Source organism: Saccostrea cucullata, unplaced genomic scaffold (assembly GCF_032062105.1).
Source record: "Saccostrea cucullata isolate Sc308-1 unplaced genomic scaffold, CSIRO_AGI_Scuc_v1 ctg10554, whole genome shotgun sequence".
Classification (NCBI taxonomy): domain Eukaryota; kingdom Metazoa; phylum Mollusca; class Bivalvia; order Ostreida; family Ostreidae; genus Saccostrea; species Saccostrea cuccullata.
This window is the reverse complement of record NW_026934655.1, coordinates 1-23,515: the sequence shown is the minus strand read 5'-3', so window position 1 is coordinate 23,515 and position 23,515 is coordinate 1. Positions and strand designations below refer to the sequence as shown.

The 23,515-nt window shown below is 32.1% G+C and overlaps 1 protein-coding gene across 2 annotated transcripts; it reads right to left on the bottom strand.

The window, feature by feature from the left end:
- Positions 1–1,604: 1,604 nt before the first annotated feature.
- LOC134241135 (uncharacterized) lies at positions 1,605–19,280 on the bottom strand. 2 transcript variants are annotated; one of them, XM_062723216.1, is made up of 12 exons: positions 19,179–19,280; positions 14,514–14,708; positions 14,257–14,366; positions 14,005–14,140; positions 11,271–11,381; positions 8,183–8,374; positions 7,667–7,771; positions 7,273–7,311; positions 5,168–5,275; positions 3,283–3,351; positions 3,014–3,098; positions 1,605–2,847 (listed from the first exon to the last, which is right to left on the bottom strand). In XM_062723216.1, exons 1-12 carry the CDS (start codon positions 19,228–19,230, stop codon positions 2,421–2,423), a joined length of 1,629 nt encoding a protein of 542 aa, XP_062579200.1. In that variant the 5' UTR covers positions 19,231–19,280; the 3' UTR covers positions 1,605–2,420. The 2 variants fall into 2 exon arrangements, with proteins under 2 accessions (XP_062579200.1, XP_062579201.1); XM_062723217.1 differs by lacking the exon at positions 5,168–5,275 and having other exon boundaries at positions 19,179–19,277.
- Between the last annotated feature and the right edge of the window lie 4,235 nt (positions 19,281–23,515).

The following is a 23,515-nucleotide window of genomic DNA, read 5'->3' as shown; positions in this document are numbered from 1 at the left end:
GGGGGGGACCATGAAATTCACAATTTTTGTTTGCCTTCACCCATAGATGCTATATGCTAAAATTGATTGAAATTGTTTCAGTGGTTTCAGAGAAGAAGCTGAAAATGTTAAAATGTTAACGCACGACGAACGACGACGGACGAAAACAGATAGCAATACGTCACCAGAGTTTACTCAGGTGACCTAAAAATGAATATAAGTGCTGACAAAGCGTCGTCGAAATATCTTATTGTTGAATTGAAGGCCAAAACAAGATTTTTACTTCCTTTTTAGCTCACCTGAGCCGAAGGCTCAAGTGAGCTTTTCTGATCAAAATTTGTCCGTTGTCTGTCGTCGTTGTCGACGTCGTTGTCGTAAACTTTTCACATTTTCATATTCTACTCAAAAACCACTGGGCCAATTTCAACCAAACTTGTCAAAACGTATTCGTGAAGGGGATTCAAATTTGTTCAAATGAAGGGTCATGTCCTTTTCTAAGGGGAAATAATTATGAAATAGTGAAAAATTAATGGCATCTAAAAAAATTTTCTTCTTCAGAACCACAGGGCCAGGAAAGATGAAATTTACGTGGAAGAATCCTCAGGTAGTGTAAATTCAAGTTTGTTCAAATCATGACCCCCAGGGGTAGGGTGGGACCATTATGAGGGGCCAAAGATTAACATCCGAAAACATAGGGAAAATCATTAAAATTCTTCTTCTCAAGAACCACTTGGCCAGGAAATATGAAACTCATGTGGAAGCATCCTCTGGTAGTGTAAATTCAAGTTTGTTCAAGTCATGACTCCCGGGGGTAGGGTGGGGCCATGATAAGGAGTCAAAGTTTAACATAGGAATACATAGGGAAAATCTTCATAAATCTTCTTCTCAAAAAGCACTGGGCCATGGAATATGAAACTCATGTGGAAGCATCCTCTGGTAGTATAGATTCAAGTTTGTTCAAATCATGACCCCCGGGGGAAAGGCGGGGTCACAATGGGGGATCAAAGTGACCAGTCATGCATTTAAGCTTTTAATACTAAACTGATTTTTGCTTTTAACCTAGCCACAGTACTTAGGTGAGCGATGTGGCCCTTGGGTCTCTTGTTTGAGTAATTCTGCTTCAGGTTAACTTACAATGGGTATAATAAGAATCAAAGGGAAATCCGAAAGAATTTTAGAGATTCATAATTCAGAAATTCAAACATCTTTTTAATATCTACTTTGGAGTACCAGTGTGTAGAATCAGTAATTTTTAACAAAATAAACTTGAAAGTAACAAGTAAAATGGTAAGCATTAAGGAATGAGTTACATTTTTTGCTATCTATATTATCAAAAGCCTGACTTTATTTGCGGGGAATGGTTGTATAAAATTTTGAAGAGGCGTGCGTTTTGATGGTATTAATTGAAGTCAATTAAGTATTTTATAAAGCAATATAAAGAAATTACGTATCATAAACTTCGATATGAATTTTCATTTAACTTAAAATTGAAGATAACATTGAGTTAAGTTTAGGTTAGTAACAAGATTATTCTGGAGATTGAATTGATTGTTCCCTTTACGGACTGTGAAAATTTTGGAAGAATTTTTGACCAATAGAAGAAACAAAAACAAAGAACTATTGAGTGACAGCGACCTTGGTTTAATCATTCATCTTGAGTTAGATTATTTTGACATTTCGTTTTTTTATCCTAAATATTAAATGTCAACAGAATATCTTTCAATCATAAGTACCAAAATGAGCATCTTAAAAAAAACAATCATTCTTGCATTGTGTTGTTTTTGAACATTTCTTCCTTCAGTATACCATCATGCACATCTTGTAAATTGAAATTAAACAAAATGGTTTTCTCCTTTAAAAGTCATTCCTTTTACAATGGTCAGAATACCGTATAAGTAGAATTTTTAGCGAGGATTTAATTTTGGCATTATTAGCGAGGGAGTCGTGATCGCTAATATTGAATATCGCTAAAAATTAATTGCGTTTTATTTGTAATAGCTTTTTAAATGTGCATTTTAAAATCGCTAAAATAACATCTCGCTAGAAATAAATTACCAGTTTTTAAGGACAAATCGCTAAATTTGCGTCTCGCTAAATTTTCCACTTATACGGTAATAAAAATTCAGTTTACACATTTATTCCATTTGACTTCCATTACTTAAAAACCTCAGATACTTTTTTCCCAGACAAATGCACACTCTCATACACCCTTACATCCTCTGACACACAGACATGAACATTTCAAAATATTTCTTGATGATCTTATACATATTATATTCTTCATAGGATTCATGCAATCACTCACTGCAAACATGTTATGCCCCCTTGACAATAAAAGGCATGTATATGTAGTAATAAAAAAATGTAAACATAAATTAAAACCTATCATGAATAATTAAGTTATTTATCAATGAAATGATCTCTCATATGAATCTTTTTCGTCACATGTGATCATAATCAGGATTCATTTCTTCATTACGTCTTGTACCCCTATCCATTACGTCATATTCATTATCTGGCGCACTAAACCCATAAACGCTCTGACTGGTACCACTCGGGTTATTGTTTTTGCCTGCACCCATGACGTCATAACTATTTTCGACATCTTTCGTGTCTTGTTTTTGTGCTGTTGAAGATGAACTTACAACTCGGGAAATCGTTTTTGGATCTTCTAATGTAAGTACAATATTTTCATAAGCTGTACCCCCCGACATAGAGCCTGGGTTGGATTTCTTTGACCTCCTTACAGGTTTTATGGGGGACGATTTCATCGATTTGTCCTCTGGGAGTTTACTATCACGCCTTGGAGTGCTGGAGAAGATGACCGTTGGGGATTGATATTTGGACCCGGAATTTTTATTTCTGGATCTGAAAAAAATTATCATGCTATCTTTGGTGATATAGTTATAGATTCACTGTGAAAGTTATTTTATTTTATCGAGATTCGAAATAAGTAAGAGATATGGCTCACTTTGTTAATAATACATGTTCTTTTTTACATTCTGCAGCTTAAACATATACCTACGGTACTTACCTGAAAAACAAGCATATGACAACGAGCACCACTATAGCAACTGTCCCGATAATCCCAACTATTACACCAGCAAGGACACCTGAACCTTATTAAATAATGAAGTAATTGTAATATTAAACAATTAACTCAAATATCAAAACGAACTACAATTACTGTTAAATTACTCAAAGAAAAAAATGCCCGAGAATAATAACGAAATTTATTCGATAGCAAAAGAGATGAGTATTGATGAATATTGATATAGATATGCGTAAAGAATAGCAGACCACCTTCATTCCAATCACTTCCACGCTCATGCTTTGCTGACTCACTTTGGAGTTCCATCTGGTAATTTGCATCTAGAATTGCACATAACTCAAATCAGTATCATTTTCATGGATGCATACACGTATCTACTATGTTGGAAATGTATCAAAAGAGAACTGCTGCTATAAAGTAAGTGTTTCAAATACGCAATGCGATTTCAGAAACTTCATGCAACTACGATGAGCATAAAGATTGCATTCCAATCTCACCTGTCGTCATCAAAAGATTTGCAATCTCTTTTCATAACAAGTCGATCTTGCAATAATACATTTGTACATGTAATACCCTTAAATTATCAATAATTTTGAACTGAATGAAAATCTCTTTATTTGCCGAAGAATGTTCCATTTTAATTTCAAGGTGATGAAGAACTGGCGAAGGCCCGGAACAGGACCAAACATTTGGAAAAACATAAACATTTGGTAAGAAATTGTTCCAAACTTGTGTTTCTTGACCTTAACACGCTTGAATCAAAACCTTTTTGCATCTCAGTATCTTGCATCAATTTATCATCATAATTTCGAGCAAAAAAAAAAAAGAATAAACAAGAAAAAAGATAAAAATATAAAGTAAAACCGTGACGTGATTCCTCTGTGCCACAATGCAAAATCATGAAGCAATTTCTAGATTGTGAAAACTGATTTGTATTAAAATGGGATTGTATCTATAAGATTCCTTTCCAAATATGCAGCTGACATTTTATTACTAGTAAATGTTACTCCTTGATACTTACCTGAGTAAAGACATGCATGTAAATCTACTTTGTATACGAGTTTTGTCACAGAAATGCGAACTTTGAACATTTCATAAACAACATGCACAAATTAAGTAATCTAAAACCTTGTTGGGAAATGTAATTTTCCCCATGCATTTACTTTATGAGGTTGTGTTATGATTTGCAATTGCACGTAAGTGGAAAAACGACATTTTAGTTCGATATTGGTGGTCGACGCAACTCAATTTTTTCTACTTCAAAAAATACATTGCCAGAGACATTTCCTTGATAGTTAATTAAAGCTATAGGGAATTATTATGTGAAAAAAAAATTCAAAAGAATTATTTTTGATCTGGAGTGATATTTTGTAGAAATTCATAAATCTGACACAGTTAATAAAAAAAATGACGTTATATACACAAACATTTCTCGATTATGTTGACAAAATATTAACATGGCCTCGGGGCCATAAAACGAGTTATTCCTTTTGTAAAAGTGAGATTGAGATCAAAAGTGAGTTCGTCTAGATTTTATGGCCCCATAGCCGGGGGCAACAATGTACCACACAGTACTGTGTTAAGTAGGGCGTATCTCCTATCCATACAGGAAAAGAGAAATTTTATTTATAGAGATATTTTAGGGAGTTAGAAATTTAAGGTTTTACCATATCAAATTTTCTTCACATCTGATTTGACATAATTATTATTCATGTCTGAAAAAGTAAGCAACGCTTCATGCTTCAAACTATTTTCCATTTGAATCTAATGCTATTGTTGTTGATGAAAATCAGTGCTTGGAATTTAAAAAAAAAATGGTGAAATTTGGAGCAGAGTGATATTTCACCTGAAACTTTTACTTATAGAGATAATGTAGAAATTTTAGACATTGAAAAGACTTATGATGAATGAGACTTGTTTTTTTTATTTGAAATACTGTTTTGGAAATAAAAATATTGAAGATGTTCCTGTTTTTCTTTGACAAACCTCGTATTTGAAGAATCATTTCAAATCATGAAAATGATATGCATAGTTTTTGTAGGATCTTTCCTTTTTTGTGACGTAAAAACAATTCATTAAAACATATAATAACATGATGCTTAAAAATGCATAATCTGTCATAGTTCACTTTGATACCTCCTCCAACACCTCCTCCAGCGACCGTTAGTGTACTGATCTTATTTGTTGTTTCAATGTTTTCATCTCTTGTTATACCTCCAACAGTATTTCTCGAGCTATTGCTGACTTCCGTTATAGGAAATAAAAACGTGAATCATCAATTGAATTCTATCACTTCCTTGCAAATACACACATATTTATGGAAAGAGACAAGATAAAACACGTTATTTTGAAGTTAATTCTCAATGAAGGTTTCGGCAATGCCTCAGCCAGTTCCCCAGCATTGATAATACATGGTGCTGGCACGAAAAAGATCCCTCCCTGCTCAATGGCCCTGATATCGAGTGCCGAGTATAGGACAAAATTTGCAGCTTTCCACCGGCAAGTGGTGGCGTCTCCATATGAGTGAAAAATTCTCGAGAGGGACGTTAAACAATATTCAATCAATCAGTCAATCGAACATTTCTCAAAAGATTTGATATCATATAGCTATAGACCTTCTTTGCATAAGTGTTAGAGAGAGGAGATACATCATTATATATTTATACTTGCTATGATAAGCGTGTTTAATATAACTCCTTTTTAAAGAATAGCATAATCTTCATAGTAGCTTAATAATATCATGAATGACAGACTATGGCGTGTAAAACGTTGCTTTATTCGATAATCTTGTGATGTATATTCTAAATCTTGTGATGTATATTCAAAATCTTGTGATGTATGTTCGAAATCTTGTGATGTATATTCAAAATCTTGTGATGTATATTCAAAATCTTGTGATGTATGTTCTAAATCTTGTGATGTATATTCAAAATCTTGTGATGTATGTTCTAAATCTTGTAATGTATATTCAAAATCTTGTGATGTATATTCAAAATCTTGTGATGTATGTTCTAAATCTTGTGATGTATATTCAAAATCTTGTGATGTATGTTCTAAATCTTGTAATGTATATTCAAAATCTTGTGATGTATGTTCAATATCTTGCGATGTTTATTCAAAGTATGTTCTACAATCTTGTGATTTAAATGCAATATCTTGTTATGTATATTCAAATCTTGTGATGTATATTCGATAGTCTTGTGATGTATGTTCTAAATCTAGTGATATAACTGATATATGTTCAAAATCTTGTGAGGGATATTCAATATCTTGTGATGTATATTCGAAATCTTGTGATGCATGTTCTATAATCTTGTGATGTATATTCGATAATCTTGTGATGTATGTTCTATAAGCTAGTGATGCGAGCAATAATATTGCATTATGGGAAATATGACGCAACAGTATTCTAAGAAAGTAAGGGCAATTTGCATTGGTTACAAATAATGAAAGTAGCCGGAGCGGTGATCGTCATCGTGATGCACACAACTTCGCAAGTGTGAAATTGGCGAATTCAGAATAAAGTCCAAATTATAGGTAATACTATAGTACGACACTATTGTGAAAATGTATTGTTTTGGTATCACGAAGCACTAAGTCAGTCATTACGTGAAAGTGTGCATTACGATGACAATCACCGCTCCGGCTACTTTCATTATTTCTAACAAATGAAAATTGTCTTCATGACTTTCTTAGAATACTGTTGGGTCATGTTGCCTATAATGCAATATTATTGCACGCATCACTGGATTGTAGAACATACATCACAAGATTTTGAATATACATCACAAGATTATCGAATATACATCACAAGATTTCGAACATACATCACAAGATTATTGAATATACATCACAAAATTTTGAATATACATCACAAGATTTCGAACATACATCACAAGATTATAGGATATACATCACAAGATTTTGAATATACATCACAAGATATTGCATATGCATCACAAGATTGTAGAACATACATCACAAGATCATAGAATATAGAATATACCACACAAGTTTTTGAATATGCATCACAAAATCTTGAACATTAAACAAAAGATTTTGAATATACATCACAAGATTTAGGACATACATCACAAGATTTAGAACATACATCACAAGATTTTGAATATACATCACAAGATTATCGAATAAAGCAACGTTTTACACGCCATAACAGACTCACTGATAGAAGATGGATGAGGTGCATGATTCACAGAAGATGTACATCTAGAAACACTTACTTCGAACAGTTTTTGTAGATGATGCTGTCCTTGCAGGATCTAATGGAATAATCAATAATATGAAATGTGTTTGTGAAGTTTATCTAAACAAGTTAACCAAAAAAAAGGAATCCAATATTGACGCTTGAAGGCAAATGTGTCGTTCTTCACTTGGTGTAAAAGCAGGAGCGTTTCACGACGTATGACTTTATTTCAGTCTAATTTTTAACTCTTTTTCACATGGATCAGATACTTTGTTGAACAGCATTTTTTTCCAACATGTATGAGCAAGGATGTTTTCTTTCCAATCTTGTCTTAAGGAAAAATTACATCAAATGACAGGAGATATCGTAATGAACCCCATCCATCCACAAAACCCCCAACACGAGAAACCTAGTGTGTGACTTTTACTTACCTTTTAAACAAAGGTATGGGTTTTCCTCCGAGCATAAATCTTTCGAATAAGTTAGGTCTTCGGAATTATACTTTTGGATAAATGAACATCGAGATGATTCCACATCTGAAAAAAAAAAATAGATCCGTGTACTAGTATCTAGTTTAGCTTGCACAAACAATGAAATTGTGCTTGATTTTAAAATTGTCTTTGTGTCAGTTGTTTTTGTGTCATTTTTATAAGACACATTCTACATGTATTTCTGCTCATTTCCATACATAATCTGAAACATATTCTTCTGTTCATTCTTTCTATTCATTGAAAATAGACAGCAAAAAAGATATAAAAAAAATAAAGGACACAAAAATGATATAAATATTGATACTGTAAGTGGTAACATACTGGCATTGCAACCCAAGCCATTCCAAAAGTGTGCAAAATTCAAGCTGTAACTATTATAAAATGAAATTGAATAAGGTTCTCATCTTTTCTGTTTTCGAAATCATGATGATTTTGTCAATTGAAAATAAAATATACCTGTTTGATAGACGTACGATTGTCTTAATCCAATCCAGTAGTATTTACTGTAGTCAACATTATTGTCTCTAGACATTTGAGACATAGTATTTTTGTTTATATTAGCGAGAATCCTGTTTTCTTTAAAACAGATTTCACTTGCTTCCATCCATGTGCTTGGGATATCATTAAATTTTAACTTTCCATTTTTATCTACAATGAAAAGTTTATAAATTTGTTGTTAAAATATAATACAATTATATTTTTAATTATACCTTCAACTATATACATTCACATTTTATTTAAACCAAAAAAAAAAAAAAAAAAAAAAAAAAAACAAAAAAAACAAACAAACTGTGTTCAAGGCTCACGAGAGAGGATTCTGATTTTTCCATTTTTTAGCCTATTTAAAAGATTAAAAGAAAAGACTAGGACATCGTAAGAATAAATGCACTGCTACGGAAGATTTTTGTTTTTAAAAATAAGTTTTTCCTCTTTGCAGATTCCATGTACTAATCTTAAGTTATAAGAGCTGGATAGTTTTCATATAAGCATTATTCTTTGAAAGTTGACTTTAGGCAACCGACGCTAGTCACTGCGAGCTCTAACGACAACGCCTGAGCGAAAAGAAAACTCGACTACTGCACATTCATGCTATAGAATATTTCCGCAGTAATTTGAACCCACAATGCATAGCTTTGTAATGCTACATTCTCGAGAGAATTACAACAAAAGTTCCGCAAAAAATAAAAACTCACCTTGATTTAATGGATATATTGATATATTGCAGATAGATAGTTAATAAAACGTTCTATCTTATTTATAAAACTGAAAATGTCTGCGCTCGCCCCAACAGTCGCAAAGTCAACAAATTACGTACCGTAAGAAATTGATCAATTGTAAAATCTTAACAAAATCTTTATAAAATAGGTGCATATGATCTATTATGCCAAAAAATGGTTTAGATCAATTGTAAAATCTTAACAAAATCTTTATAAAATCTTTTTAGAACTTTGTTAAAATTAGAATCGACTTTAAAATGTTTAAAACTTGTTTAATGAAACACTTAATTTGGCATATGACCACTGAATAATAATACAAGTTTGGACACCATTTTCATTTTGGACTACCTAACTATCAAAAAATTTCAGTGCCATATTGCCTTTCTTTGACTCAAACATAATATGCTTTAAGGGCCTGATGATAAAAACTTTCAAAATTGTTCAATAGCATGTCATATGTTAATTAGTATGAAATCACATAACTATATGATTTTACGAAATACGAGTTGTTTGCTCCAAAACCCTAGCGGCCTTTTCATTAAAACATTGCTGTGACGTCATGCCTTTGTTCTTGCAGTCTAAAAATTTACCTGTAGCCGTCCGATAATAATAATTACCAGTCTGATAATATATTATCGGACAGCAATGATAACAAAATCGGACAGTATTTAAAAAGCAAAGAGAAGAGTGAAATTAAGGTTAAATATGTCCAGAAACCCCCAATAAGAATGTTAGGAAAAAAATTCAGGGAAAGCAAACGCAAGGAAATTAAGTTGCTACAAAATAGCAAATCCATGAAAAAAAAATCCGAATTTAAACCTTCCACAACATTAATACTTTCCACTCTTTAAAAGAATTTTTGATACAGCACTTTGAATAAGCGAATCTAAATCCATTTCTGAAAAAGAGTCTGCAAATCTCCTTATTTTATGTTTGGTCCCCGATGGCCACACTTTTTAAACCTGAGAATATTTCCATTATCTAAACAGCTAAACTAAAACTTCAGGGTAAAAATCCGCATTTTTACTTTCCATGGTGATGGTTATAATATCTCCCAAGATTATGTCAGTATCAATGTCAATTTATGCACATCATAAATAAAAATGTCCCCCCCCCCCCCCCCCCCCCAAAAAAAAAATCCTACACCACCGGACCCCTGTCCTGCTAAACTAAACGACTGCCATTGAATGAATGAAATGAAACAAGAGTTCACTCACTATTTTTACTGTCTCATTTCTTTTATCTACTTATCAGACAGGTAGAAAACAATGGATGCCTAAACTCCCATTGTGTTATTATCAGACTCCTCCAGGTAACTTTTGGACATTTAAATGGCAATGTTTTAAGTAAGATATATGCCTCATACTATTCTATATGTAACGGGCCTCAAACAGTCTGATAATTTTACATATAGAACAGTATTCGGCATATATCCATTACTTATGATTTACTGTTTTTGTACTGTATACAGAGAGGACTTTCTAAGGATTAAAAAAATCACATTCCATTACTAATTTTTCTGTTTTAGTTACTTGTTCATCCTATGCACATATTGTCATGGTTTTCAGTTTAAAGCCACATTATATACATTTTTATTTGGAAGCACGTACTATTTGAATAATTAACAATTACATCTACATTGGCAAACCTTCTCTAAAAGTTAATTATCCTACATTATATTTGTAATTAAAGGTGCTTAAATACAGATTTGAACTTAATATTTAATGTTTTCTGTATTATATCACGACTTATATATTGCAATGGCATTTCGCATTATTTTATCTGGAAATTGGAACTACGAATTCCTGAACTTTATCCTTTATATTTAAGAAAAGAAGGAATTTTGTTCTGTATTAATGGAAAAAAAATATATCTATGATTCAGAAAATTCAGAAAAGAAATGTTCGAAATCAGAAAATTCTCACCAGAATGTCAGCCCGTTATCAGTGCTAAGAGTTTAACAAACTGAACACATCCGTTAAACGTAAACTGTTTTGTTAACAGGGCACGGGCTCTGTAATTGTTAATGTTTGCGATTCACCTGGTGTATTCCATTGTTAAACTCTGAAAAAAAATTGCGAAAGTGCTAGGACATATCAATCAAACGGGTCCGGAACTTTGACGTTTCAATTACTTCGAGATGAAATAAGATTTTTATGAAATTTTAGTATGAAATGCTATACCAACATATAAGTCATGAAATTATACATAAAATTTGAGAAAATATTACTTTAAATCTGTGTCTACGCACCTTTATTTGAATTCACATTAAAGCAATCTATAACATATCGACGACAAAAAAATCGTTTTCAAAACAAACATCTTACCTTGACAAATAAAAGGGTGCTTCTTATTACAATCGTCTCTTGAAAAATTATATCTCTTATCATAATAAACACAATCGTGGAACAGTTTCCCTGGGAGGAGTTGGGGATCATCTACATGTAAATAATGCAAAACAGTAAAATATATTTACTAATTCTTTTCTTTTTTAAATTTTATCTTTGGCAGACTATCAAGCTTTTTTTTCTTCAAAATTACATATAATTATATATATTCCTTTAGTATGCGTAAGAAATTGTTTTTCATGTACATATACACCGTACAAGTATAAAACACAATATCTTCAAAAGTCTGAATGTCTGTAATTTATCATCCTAAAATAAATTTGTTGATCAATTTTCTATTTGAAAATGAATAGCATGTGTTTCTGTTCGCATTCCCTGATAATTAATCGGAGATTTACTAATTTCCCATATATATTTATATATAAAGGTTTTCCGTAAAGTTCGTGGACAAGTTTAAATAAAAATGGTGTCATTGATATTTGTTATTAACATATTTATAATAATTTACTAAATGTGAATTAAAAATGTAAAAAAAATTATATTGAATTTCAAATACATAATTACAATTATAGCTTCATTATTAGACTTTGGATGGTGACCCGGAGCACAGAAAATATTTAACTAAAAAGTGATGTATCACTTTATGATTTTTTTGTATCTTGTAAAATTCTGCAGAAACTCGGATTACGATTACGGATTATGAGGTTGACAAAAGTTAAAACTTCAAATCATTAATTCAACGAAAATAATTGGCTATTTCAAAGCACAGATAAGTTGTCTTTGAAGAAATCGACAACCACCCTACCATCAAATCCAAGCTTTCACATACAAATGCCCCTAACACCATTACCATGACCACCAGAAAGGTTTTCTTTTCCATTATCAATTCTGTACCTCCGTAGATGTGAATAAAAGTAAACAGTCAGTTGTAAAAGTCAGTTCTTCTCCTAAAAGTCCGCTAGGAATCTTTTTAAGTTTAGCGTGAATTATTAGTTTGTGAATCACACAGACTTGCACATAATTTCAAGCTCACCGGGATATATCGTACAGTGTATCGACATCGAAATTGAAATAACCATTGTTAATTGACAACACGTTCGTTCGAGTCGAGTTGAAAGCAACAGCTAGCGTTTTCTTTTTTTCACGTATAAGATTTTAGACAAATTCTGCTTCATATATATAAATACAAAAATAGGTCTGCTAATAACGGGGTGCAATTGGTATCCGTGGAAATCTAATCGATTGTTGTAAGACCTGGATGATTAATGAGACAGCTCTGTCTTAAGGTAAATTTCACAGAACTTAAATGTTCTTTTATCTAGAGACAGTGACTAGGTAATATATAGATACTGTTTTCTGTGTTTCTCCCTTTGGTTCCCTTAGATATATATAAGAACTGGGTGTCTCAATCTTCGTATTTACTATACTTAGAACTTGTCATCTTTTTCCTTTGATATTTGCCACTCGTGTTAAAACTTTAAACTTTTATTTTGCTCTTGATCGTAACCTTTTTATAGCTAATTCAACGTTTACTTTCTTCCTCTATCTTCTGAATGCCCGATTTTCCAAATGTTTTGCCCTATATACCCATTCTGCCTGAAAAGTAGCATTTACTCAAATTTCCCTTAACTATCACACATATATCTTTCTTTGTAAACTCTGATCCCGCCCTACTTTCTCGGGTAACAAACCTGAGTCTACACTACCAAAGGATATGTTTATGTTAAGTTGACTAACAATGGCGTAGCTGTTCTTAAGAAGAAGATTTTAAAGATATTTCCCACCGAAGTATATATTCATATGGTAAACTTTGACCCAATGTTATGCCTGCCCTAACCCCAGGAATCATTATTGGAACAAACTTGAATCTACACTACCTGGGGATAATTCTGACTAATCATGTCTTTTTTGTTCTCGTAAGATTTCAAAGACATTGTCTATACACTCCTTTGTAAAACTGTCTTCTGTCCCCACTCTACCCCTGGTTTATGATATGAAGGAACTTAAATCTAAAGTATGTGATAAAGCTTTCGTGTTTGTTTCATCTTCAAAAGATGCAACAAAGTTTTAGTGAGTTCTAATTTATCTCCATTGAAAGAGGGCTTGGCTTTACCTGTAAAAAAAGCTTTACCCAAAGATTCTTTGTAGCAAGTTTGGAAATCGGCCCGTGATTCTTGAGAAAAAGTCGAAATGCTAAACGGTACAGAAAAAAGACAATGGACGACAGACGAACTCCGGAAATTCTTTGAACAGAAAAGCTAACATGAACTAAAGCCGCGGCTCAAGTGAGATAATATAAAGTCCTGGAAAAGTCAAGTACATGTATTACGGATACTGGACTTTTGCTATGAGCACTGACTTTAACAGTTGGCGGTTTACTTTTACACTGAGAAAATGTACGGAAGCTCTTTAACGATATAAATATTAAGCGGAATATTTAATTAAACAAATATAACTGATTATTTCAGTAGAAGATAAGGATACCCCAACCTACCCTCAACTTCCGGCCTTCACATGTTAGTGACCCTTTCACCATGCATACTTAAGACAACTAGAAAGGATCTCTCATTAAACACGACACAGGTTTCAAATTAAATCATCAACTGATAGTGTCAGTGCATCTCGCAAAAGTCAATTGAACAAAATTAAGATGGTGCGTCTACATATAATTTAGAACTTCATGCATCTAAAATGTTCGATATTATCTTCTTACCCCTTGTAATCTGATATACTGCAAATGAAAGTTTTTCTGTTCTACATGGAATGTTGTTCCAAACACATATCATGTCGCAAGTATTGGACTCAAAATTTTGAAGATTTTGATCGACAATACACGAGCAATTTGAACCCTGCAATGTACATATTGAGTAAAATCATTATTAAGATGATGCAATCGTTTGGAGAGTTACACGTATACTTATGCAGATTTGCTTTGAAGTTTAAACAGATTTAATCGAGAACTTACCTGTATTCCAATTGTGATATCGCTTTGATTTTCGCAATATTTTACACATTCTGAAAGGATGTTTCTTTCAAATGTTTTCGTTGACAATCCGTTCGTTTTCGAATGACAACCTTGATAAAGCAATGAATGCGACAGCCAATAATGGAAAAAATACCTTAAATAATTATGCTTACCTTTATACAACCACAATGAAGAACAGATTTATCCATTTTAAAAAAAAATGTTCAAACATTACTAGTTTCTGTGCAAGTGCATACCTTTTACAGCAAGAAGTTTTGGTATCCATGTTTCTCCAACCCAGTACTTTTTGTTTAGTGTTAAATTGCGTTCGAAGTATTCAAGCCTATTTTTCATTTCAGAGAAGTTTAAAAGATGCGATTTTGTGTCTCTGCATGCGGCCCTTGCTTCTGTCCAATTGAGAGGCACATTCCAAATCACAGATTGTTCCATCACTTTAGAAACGTTAAACAAGACGATTGAAATGTCAAAACACGATAGAAAACTAATTGTATTTAAATATCGCTTAAGGTCAATATCTAGTAATATATATATATAATATATAATATATATATATATATATATATATATATATATATATATATATATATATATATATATATATATATATATATATATATATATATATATATATATATATATTATATATATATATTAAAGTCTGATAGGTATCTCCTCTTCGAAAATTAATTAAGAATATTTTCTGTAAAATACAATATGACGACAAAACTCATTGAATTCATTTTATAAATCAATTAAATATAATGTACCTTCTTTAACCGGTACAATTTTTTTTTAAAAACAAAGTTTTATTATATGACTATTTAACTATATGACTCGATTTTTATTGATACGAACTCGATAAGCAACTTTGTTATTTTATCTCTTTTGAATTTTTATTGAAATTCTAGCTGAATGCAGTAAGAGAAACAAGATAAAGATAAATACAAATTTGTAGTTTTGGTATTGTTAAACTTTTTTTCATCTTATTGTATCTAGGTTTGATAAAATGTAGGGGAAAATGTAGTATTAAATCTTTTTTATCTCATTTCAATCTACTGTAAAACAGATTTTTGAAATAATGATTTTAAAAACACACTATAGGAGTGTTAAATAAAATGTAGAAAACAAAATATTTATTAAGCATATGATGGTACAAATATCAACTTAACCATATTTTCTTAAATTAGAAATTCTATCTAAGAGTCAAGGAAATGTAATTCTAAAACGTTGCTTGAGAAGAATTTTAGTCATTAAACAACAATTATTAGAATAACTAGATGTGAAACTCGTTGCGAGCAACGAGAGGTCTTCCGTCCAATTCTGGAAAAAAAAACACCACAAAATCGAGTTGAAAAGTGATATAACTTTTTATGGAAACAAAGGAGATTGAACCCGGGTCGCCAGCGCAAAAATCCAAAGCGCTGACTATTACGCTATTGAGACCACAGCTTTAAATATACATTTATATACTTCTGCAACAGTACATCTGTCTTAGAATAATGGAAGGCGGGTCACTATTCTTAATTTCGCGTCAAACGAATCGAAGAAATCTTCGGGCCTTTTTCTTTGGAATGTTCCATTAAATAGGTGTGATAGTTTCAATGGAAATAAAAAAAAGAATGTTCGTATAGCTTAAATTTCATTGTTAAGAAAGTATATTTAACGCTTTTACACATTCTATATCGTACTATAGTATATAGATAACTAGCACTAAATCAGTGAAACTGCTATAATTTTCAACTGATTTTTATTTTGCTGTTTATCCCCATAATGAAATATCCCGATTACCCGGTACTTAAACTTTCATGTACAGCTTGAATTGCTTCGCCGAAAAGCCGAAAACGACGGTCAAGGAATCAGACACCATTTATGTTTAATAACTTGAATGAGATCATTGAGACAAGAATGATGATATAAACTCCATTAAATTATCTTTTTAGAAATGGTTTTCTTATTTCTGTCTTTTGTATTTGTTTAATTCAAGTGTGCATTAGGAAAACGGTGGTTACGTTTAATACTTACTATATATGTTTCTTAAAAACTATTACTTATAACTATGGTTTAAAATCTGTTTTTCCGCAAAATGTAAAAGATACTAGGTATCGTATTTCATTTGCACATTTAGTCTTTTCTTTTTCTACTTTGAGACCCAGCCAAAACCAATTATAGAAGACGTTTGAGACCACCATGGATTAAAACATAGTTTGACACACGTTTGCAACGTAACAACGACGTGACAATCCTAGTATTCTTTTACACTTCTTTTATCCTTATTTTACTTTCGTTCAAGCAAACGCTCTGCTGCCTCCGTAAACCCCTATTGCGAAATGTCGGAGTTGACAGAGACAGCCGCCATTTTGGACCCACTTCAGATTTTTGAATGTTAATTTCTAGAGTTTGGATTTATCAATATTCAAACAAATTATATAGTAAGCATTATAAGAAGGGTCTCTATTAAAATTCTAAAAATCAATGAAAAATATTGAAAAACAAAAAAGTTAGAAAATACGGACTTTTTAATTTCGCTTTCGGTAGCAACCGGAAGTACCGACGACACACGAAAAGGTGATTCGTCACATCTAAAAGTCATCATCTATAGTCTCTTACAAGTCTCCAGTTAATATCTTAAACCATTTTCGAAAAAAAGGGGGGACAAAATTGCATTTTAAAATCAGAAAAGTGTCAATAACTTGGAACCAAAGGTGAGTATTCCAAATTTTCCTATCCATGCCACAACTTCATATAATGACGCATAATTCCTGAAATTTTCACAGAAAACTACTGAATAGTTTTCGAGAAATCGCGTGCACAAAATTTTGGGGAAAAAAATAATAATAATAATAATAATAATAAGAAACAGTAGAATCACTAGAAGGTCTTCCGTGAAGACGGAAGACCTTAATAATTGCATTTATGTATTTAATGCGATAATTTGTTTGGAGGTGTCCGGAACATTTACGTTGGTAAATTGTGAAAATTCTCAGATCCACGCCTTGCCTGATGGATTAAGTGTAATAGAATCTGTCGGTCATGTGGTCAGCTCTGCGAGTCATTCATACTCGGGCGCTCACCACCGCTAACATGAGGTACGTCTATTTTGAAGACCCACCTCCACCCCAACATTCCTATCCCTTAATATGATAATTAATGTGTCTTGAAAAATATATATTTTAATATAGTTTGTATTCAATTGTTTTACTGATTCTATGTAATTTGTTTTGATTATTATCTTTTCGCATGCGTTTTCTTCTTAGGTTTTGATTGTTCTTTTGATGTACCATCTTTTTGCCAACTTTTTCTTGTGATGTTGCCTATTTTGTTTTGATGTGCCATCTTTTTGCTAACTTTTTAATATGATGTTTTGATTGTCTTGTCTTACAGATACTTTTTTCTAGTCATTTTGGGGGATCAGACATTATCATATTTTACGTAAGTGATAAGCAAAGCTTGTGAATCTGATCCCCTACTTGTTTGTTAAATTGTTCACATTTATACCGTCATTTCAATAAATGACATTATTCATCTACATGAAAGTGTTTTATTTGACTTTTACAAAATTAGCAAAAACAAGCTGCGGCGATCTTGCCTATAAGGATTAGAAGACATAAATGTCATTTAAAGAAAAAAGCTCATGCGTATAAAAAATGATCAAAAAATAAATTTAGAATAAAAGAGGCATAGGGACCTTCACGGTCAAATGCTTATAAAACAACACTGTAAACGATCCGTAGATGTACATGTATAAAACAAAATTAACTGAAAGATAAAGCTATTCTTCCTCATCTTTTCCCTGTGGTCACATCTTTAGAGGAGGTACCGTTGTTTAACTAAGAACTCAATTCATCGGTTTAATACCCAGGGGTAGAGGAAAAATTTTTAAAAGAAGTAATGTATATTCAATTTCCAATTTACAGAGTTCTGCCCTAACATCAGAACCCTCGACCTAGGGGCTAAGAAATTTGCAATCTTGGGAGAGGCACCCTGCATATCATAACTATGTATTTAGTTTGTTTGATTAATTTTATTACCTTAACGTAGTTACCACAAAATACATGTACATGTTTGTTTCAAAGCTCGTGTCCATCATTGACTTTTCTATCAATCACTCGAGTTTCCTCATATTTTGAATAATTTTAAGAAACGAGGGCAGATATGAACTTCAATCAGTCAATTAAATTATGTTAGTCATTAATAACCATCAATTACTCAAACAGAATCAAACGAAGATAATTTTTTTCTTCCAAAATGTAAAGTCTAGTTTACACTTTTTGGCTTTATCATTTACTTGTTACAAAACTACTGCTTAACAGAGTAAAAACTGTACTTATTCTTTCTAAGTGCCACTATTAAACGTCAAGATGTTACACATAGTCAGGCACACAAACATTAGTTGTCATTTGAATCAGATGATTTTGTACATCAGTAACCTCTTTTTTAAGTACATTAACTTTTCGGATATTCAGTTTTCAAATGATTCTAAAAGGTTTGATCAAACCTTAACACCAGAAGCTAGAGGATTCCATCTGACATGACTTTGTGGGAGACATTGACAAAACACGTATCAGCATAAAATAAAATCAGGATGAAAAATGATCTGAGAACAATAAGGTTAAATGATACAGTAGTACATGATAGACTTACACATATCTTGTTGTATTGAATCACTTTCTGATTGAATATATGAATATAAGAAGATATAAATGGTGTCCATAGCCAACTCTCTCAAATACATTTTAAATGCCAAATATTTCGTTAACGTGTAAGTGACTTTTGGGAATATATTTAAAAAAACGCTGTATAATACATGTGTACTGAATAAATAAATGTGTACCTTTGTACACATTTAACTCATTTAATTTTATATTCCTTATTTAATTTTATATTTCTTATCGCTAACTTACCAGTCTGTGTGAAAGAAATTCCGAGCAGTATAATAATAAAGTTGAAATTCATTGTTCACAATTCTGTTATGCAATGTAAAACATACAATATCCACACTTATAATATGTATCACTCTAGCTGTATTAGGAAAAGGAAACAATTACATCCTGACTGATATCCGGGCAACGAACACACGCAGAAAAGAATAGTGCAGACGATGTAACGATAATATGGAGGATGAAAAGATATGGATTGATGATGTTTGAACAGACGAAAAAAGAAATGTGATATAACAGATAGAAAGGAAGACTATTTTTTCCTTAAAAAATATTGTCCTCATGTTTTGCTGACTCAACAATATGGTTGATTTTATGAAGCCGTTTTTAGGACGTAGGCTGACATCCACGTTACGTTCATTATAATTGTGATTTTGAAGAAATTTTTCGTCTTGAAACCCGGCATATACTGACAGTTCACTTTCAAGAATTTCAGCAGTCTCGTTTAAAATCATCATTTTTAAAAGTTCTACGATGACCTTGTTAGCAAATACAATTCATCATTACATGTATGTCAAATCCTGACTTACGTTTTTCATACAAATTGTTAAGCCATTATATACACAATGTATTGTTCAAGGATTTTCCCGTGTTTTCCAAATTACAATTATTACAAAGAACACACGGCGGGTGTGCCCGGTCGACAGGGGATGCTCACTCCTCCATGTAACCTGATCCCACCTCTGATGTTTTTAGGGGTCTGTGTTTTCTCTGCTCCAAATTTATATTGTTTTATTGACTTTTTATCCCGAATACTGTTCGTTATCTCCATATATGTCGTTTTAAAGGAAGGAATTCATCAAAATTCTACTATATAGTTTAATACTTTTCATTCATCTGTCAACCAATGTGAGTTCAATCTATCTTGCTTGTACTGGATTCGTAATCCCAGTGCTCGATATATTCCAGTAAAAGACACCATAGAATCTGCCGCAGCTTGGAAAGGTCTTGTCAATGTAATGTAAATGGGAAGTATGAGAGATGGACATTTGTATGTTGCATACTAAGTAATTGTAAAATAAAGATGAGAGGTTATTCCCCATCCCTTTTTTTAATATTAAGCCCTTAAGATAGACATTTTTAAAGTTTATGTACTGTATGAATCAATAATTTTTTTTTTCAATTTGTTTATCTCTTTTTTTTTTCTCCGGAAAGAATATTACCCAGAAAACGTTTGTTGGGGGAGGATTAAATCTCCTCAGACATGTTTATCTATGTTGTGTGCCAACGTTGCACATACAATGTAAAAAGAATCTAATACTTACTTCTTATTCTTACTACAAACCCTTAATTAATGTTTAATAAGAAGGTCTTTCACAAGAAGTATTCATGGGAAATATTAAAGCCATAACGCCAACCAATAAAAAGCTATCATGGGCAAGGTTTAAGTTTTCGCGGACAAACAGTCTACAAGAGATAGACAGACAGACAGACAGACAGACGGATATGTAGAGTAAAACTATAAGTTTTGAAATCTTCAGTTTTGGGGACATAAAAACCCAACCGTAATGTAATGTTTGTTAAAAAGATGAATATACGGTTATAGCTATTCTATAGAAAGGTTGCATTAGATACTGAGTCAAATATGCCATACGAAAGTATTAGAATGAAAAAGTTTTATTATTCTATATATCTTTTTATAAAAGGGCTTATTTCGTTGATGTATGATTAAGGGGTTTATTACTTTATTTCACGTGCAGAGCAAATGAAGAGGATTTTTTAAAATATATTAATAAGCTAAATGCTGGTTGACGTTTCTTTTATACCAAATGTTAGGTCATTATTTCACAATGAATTGTCAACGTATCTTTTATCTTTTTTTCGATCGTGTGAAGGGTTTGACCAGTCATCAGGGCATGTTCACTCCTCTATTACACCTGGCCCTACCTCAGATGCCTAGAGGTCTGTGTTTGCTCTGCTCCTGAATGTATTGTTTGAACGGACTTTTGAGCTTGAAAATTGTTTGTTATCTATACATTTCTTTGAATTATCCAATCAATATTCTGATGACTTTATATAACATACTATTAGATAAAACCTTCTTCATTACTCAAAACTCCATTTCATTAGTTTTAAAAACTAGACAGCCTGTACAATTTCAACTTTAGTCGTTCCTTAAATTAAATGAAAACCTTTCAACAGATAAATAGAATTGTAGATTAAATATATGTGTTCAGTTCTAAATCAAAATATTACGGAAAAGAAAAAGCATCCTTATCAAAATATCAAAGGTTATTAATAGTCATTTACTATTATTGGATATGGACAGAAAGTTTTTTTTCACGTGTACATTATGAATTTACATAGGAAATCAAGTTTTCTCATGTCAAAAATTACATGGATACTTACTGCACTCGTTATAAGCAGACATAACTTTAACTTTTCAATTGTCAGCTATCCTTACATATTCAGCAATTTTCCTTCTTAACCTTTATATAGGATTTATATTTCTCAGTTGATTCGATACGCAAGAGCATGATCTATGTATGAACAATTTCTAGAATGAGTTGTTTTTGACAAAAAAGTCGATGTTACTAGAAAATCAGCAGTCTCGTTCAAAGTCATCATTTCGTAAGTTCTATGGTCAACACAATGACCATGTCAGCAAATACAATCTATCATTTAGTCAAATACTGACTGACGTTTTTCGTAGGAACTATTAGGCCATCATTTATATACTGAATTGTCGACTGATTTTCTCGACGGTTATTTCCCGATTATGATAAGGAGCACGCGGCGGGTGAGGCCGATTAGCAGGGGATGCTTACTCCTCCATGACACCTGATCTCACCTCTGATGTTTTGGAGGCCCGTGTTTGCTCTGCTCCTAATTTGTAATGTTTAATGGACTTTTGAGCTTGAAAACTGTTTTCTCCACATATTTCACATACACTTGTAGATGTCAAAAGACATATGTTTGTCCTTTTGCCGTCAAAACGTAAAAAAAATTGTAATTATACCTTTTTCAATATTTTCCTTATACTACCTCTGATAGTTATTTAATACAGCTAGAATGTTTAGGATACGTGGCTAAGCTAAAAATCAGCAATTACAGTATTTCGTTGAAATTACACATCCACGCATTTCAAATACATGTACATTCATTTAAAAAACTAATCATAAAAGCTGATTTAAAATGTATTTGACTATGATTTGAGAATTAAAATGTATTTGACTATGATCTGAGTACAAATGTATACATTCCCCATAAATTATCAATTAAGTTAATGATTAAATCTTACGATCAAACTATGCTATATCATGGAAAAGGATGATGGTACCAAATTAATTTGAATATATTTTGGTACCATCAGCTCTGAATACTGTATTTTGAATGCAGACAGATATTCTTTTTTTTGATAATTTGCCGTTCTTGTTTTCGACAGTGTACATTGTACACCTAGTAAATTATGTTCCCCAAACGAAGTTGGGGAACATATTGTTTTTACTCTGTTTCTTATTATGTTCCCCAAACGAAGTTGGGGAACATATTGTTTTTACTATGTTTCTTATTATTATGTTCCCCAAACGAAGTTGGGGAACATATTGTTTTTACTCTGTTTCTTATTATTATTATTCTTATTCTTATTATTATTTTTCTTCCTGGGAAAATTTTGTCCGCGAGTGATCTTGTAAACTACACATCCGACTTAGGTGAAACCTTTTTAGGGTAAGTAGGCATGTTATGTAGATTTGCGGAATCAAGGTCATTTTGCACGCACGTGCTTGCAAGAGCGCGCACGTGCAAAACTTAAAATGACCAATATATAATGGATATAACCGTAACTTCTCTATTTGTGACGAAATGTTTTGAAACTTATAATGTAAGGATATATTAGTAGTATGCACAAGATGACATGGTCAAAATAGCAAGATCGCACGCGCATGCACGTGTGCTTCGCTCTGATTGGCTGCAACTAAAGTCTCAATATCTTTTTTGTTTTTTGATAAAATCATTTGAAATTTTGAACTTAGTCATACATTAGGGAGATCTACAGCCTGTAATATAAGATTTTTCATGAAAGCATGTGCATGCACATGTGCTTGCAAGAGCTCGCACGTGCAACACGAGAAATGTCCAATATAATTGATACAGACGTAACTATTAAAATTATTGATGAAATGCTTTGAAACTCATTTTATAAGTATATATTAGTAGTATGCACAAGATGACATGGTCAAAATAGCAAGATCGCACGCGCATGCACGTGTGCTTCGCTCTGATTGGCTGAAACTAAAGTCTCAATATCTTTCTTGTTTCTTGTCATAATTCTTTGAAATTTTTAACATAAACCTTCATTA

Coding starts and splice junctions, on each gene's coding strand:
- LOC134241135 (XM_062723216.1), bottom strand. CDS start 19,230: ATGAATTTCAACTTTATTATTATACTGCTCGGAATTTCTTTCACACAG. Junction 14,141..14,256: donor ATATCACAATTGGAATACAG/GTAAGTTCTCGA, acceptor TGTACATTGCAG/GGTTCAAATTGCTCGTGTAT. Junction 11,382..14,004: donor AGTATATCAGATTACAAGGG/GTAAGAAGATAA, acceptor ATTTACATGTAG/ATGATCCCCAACTCCTCCCA.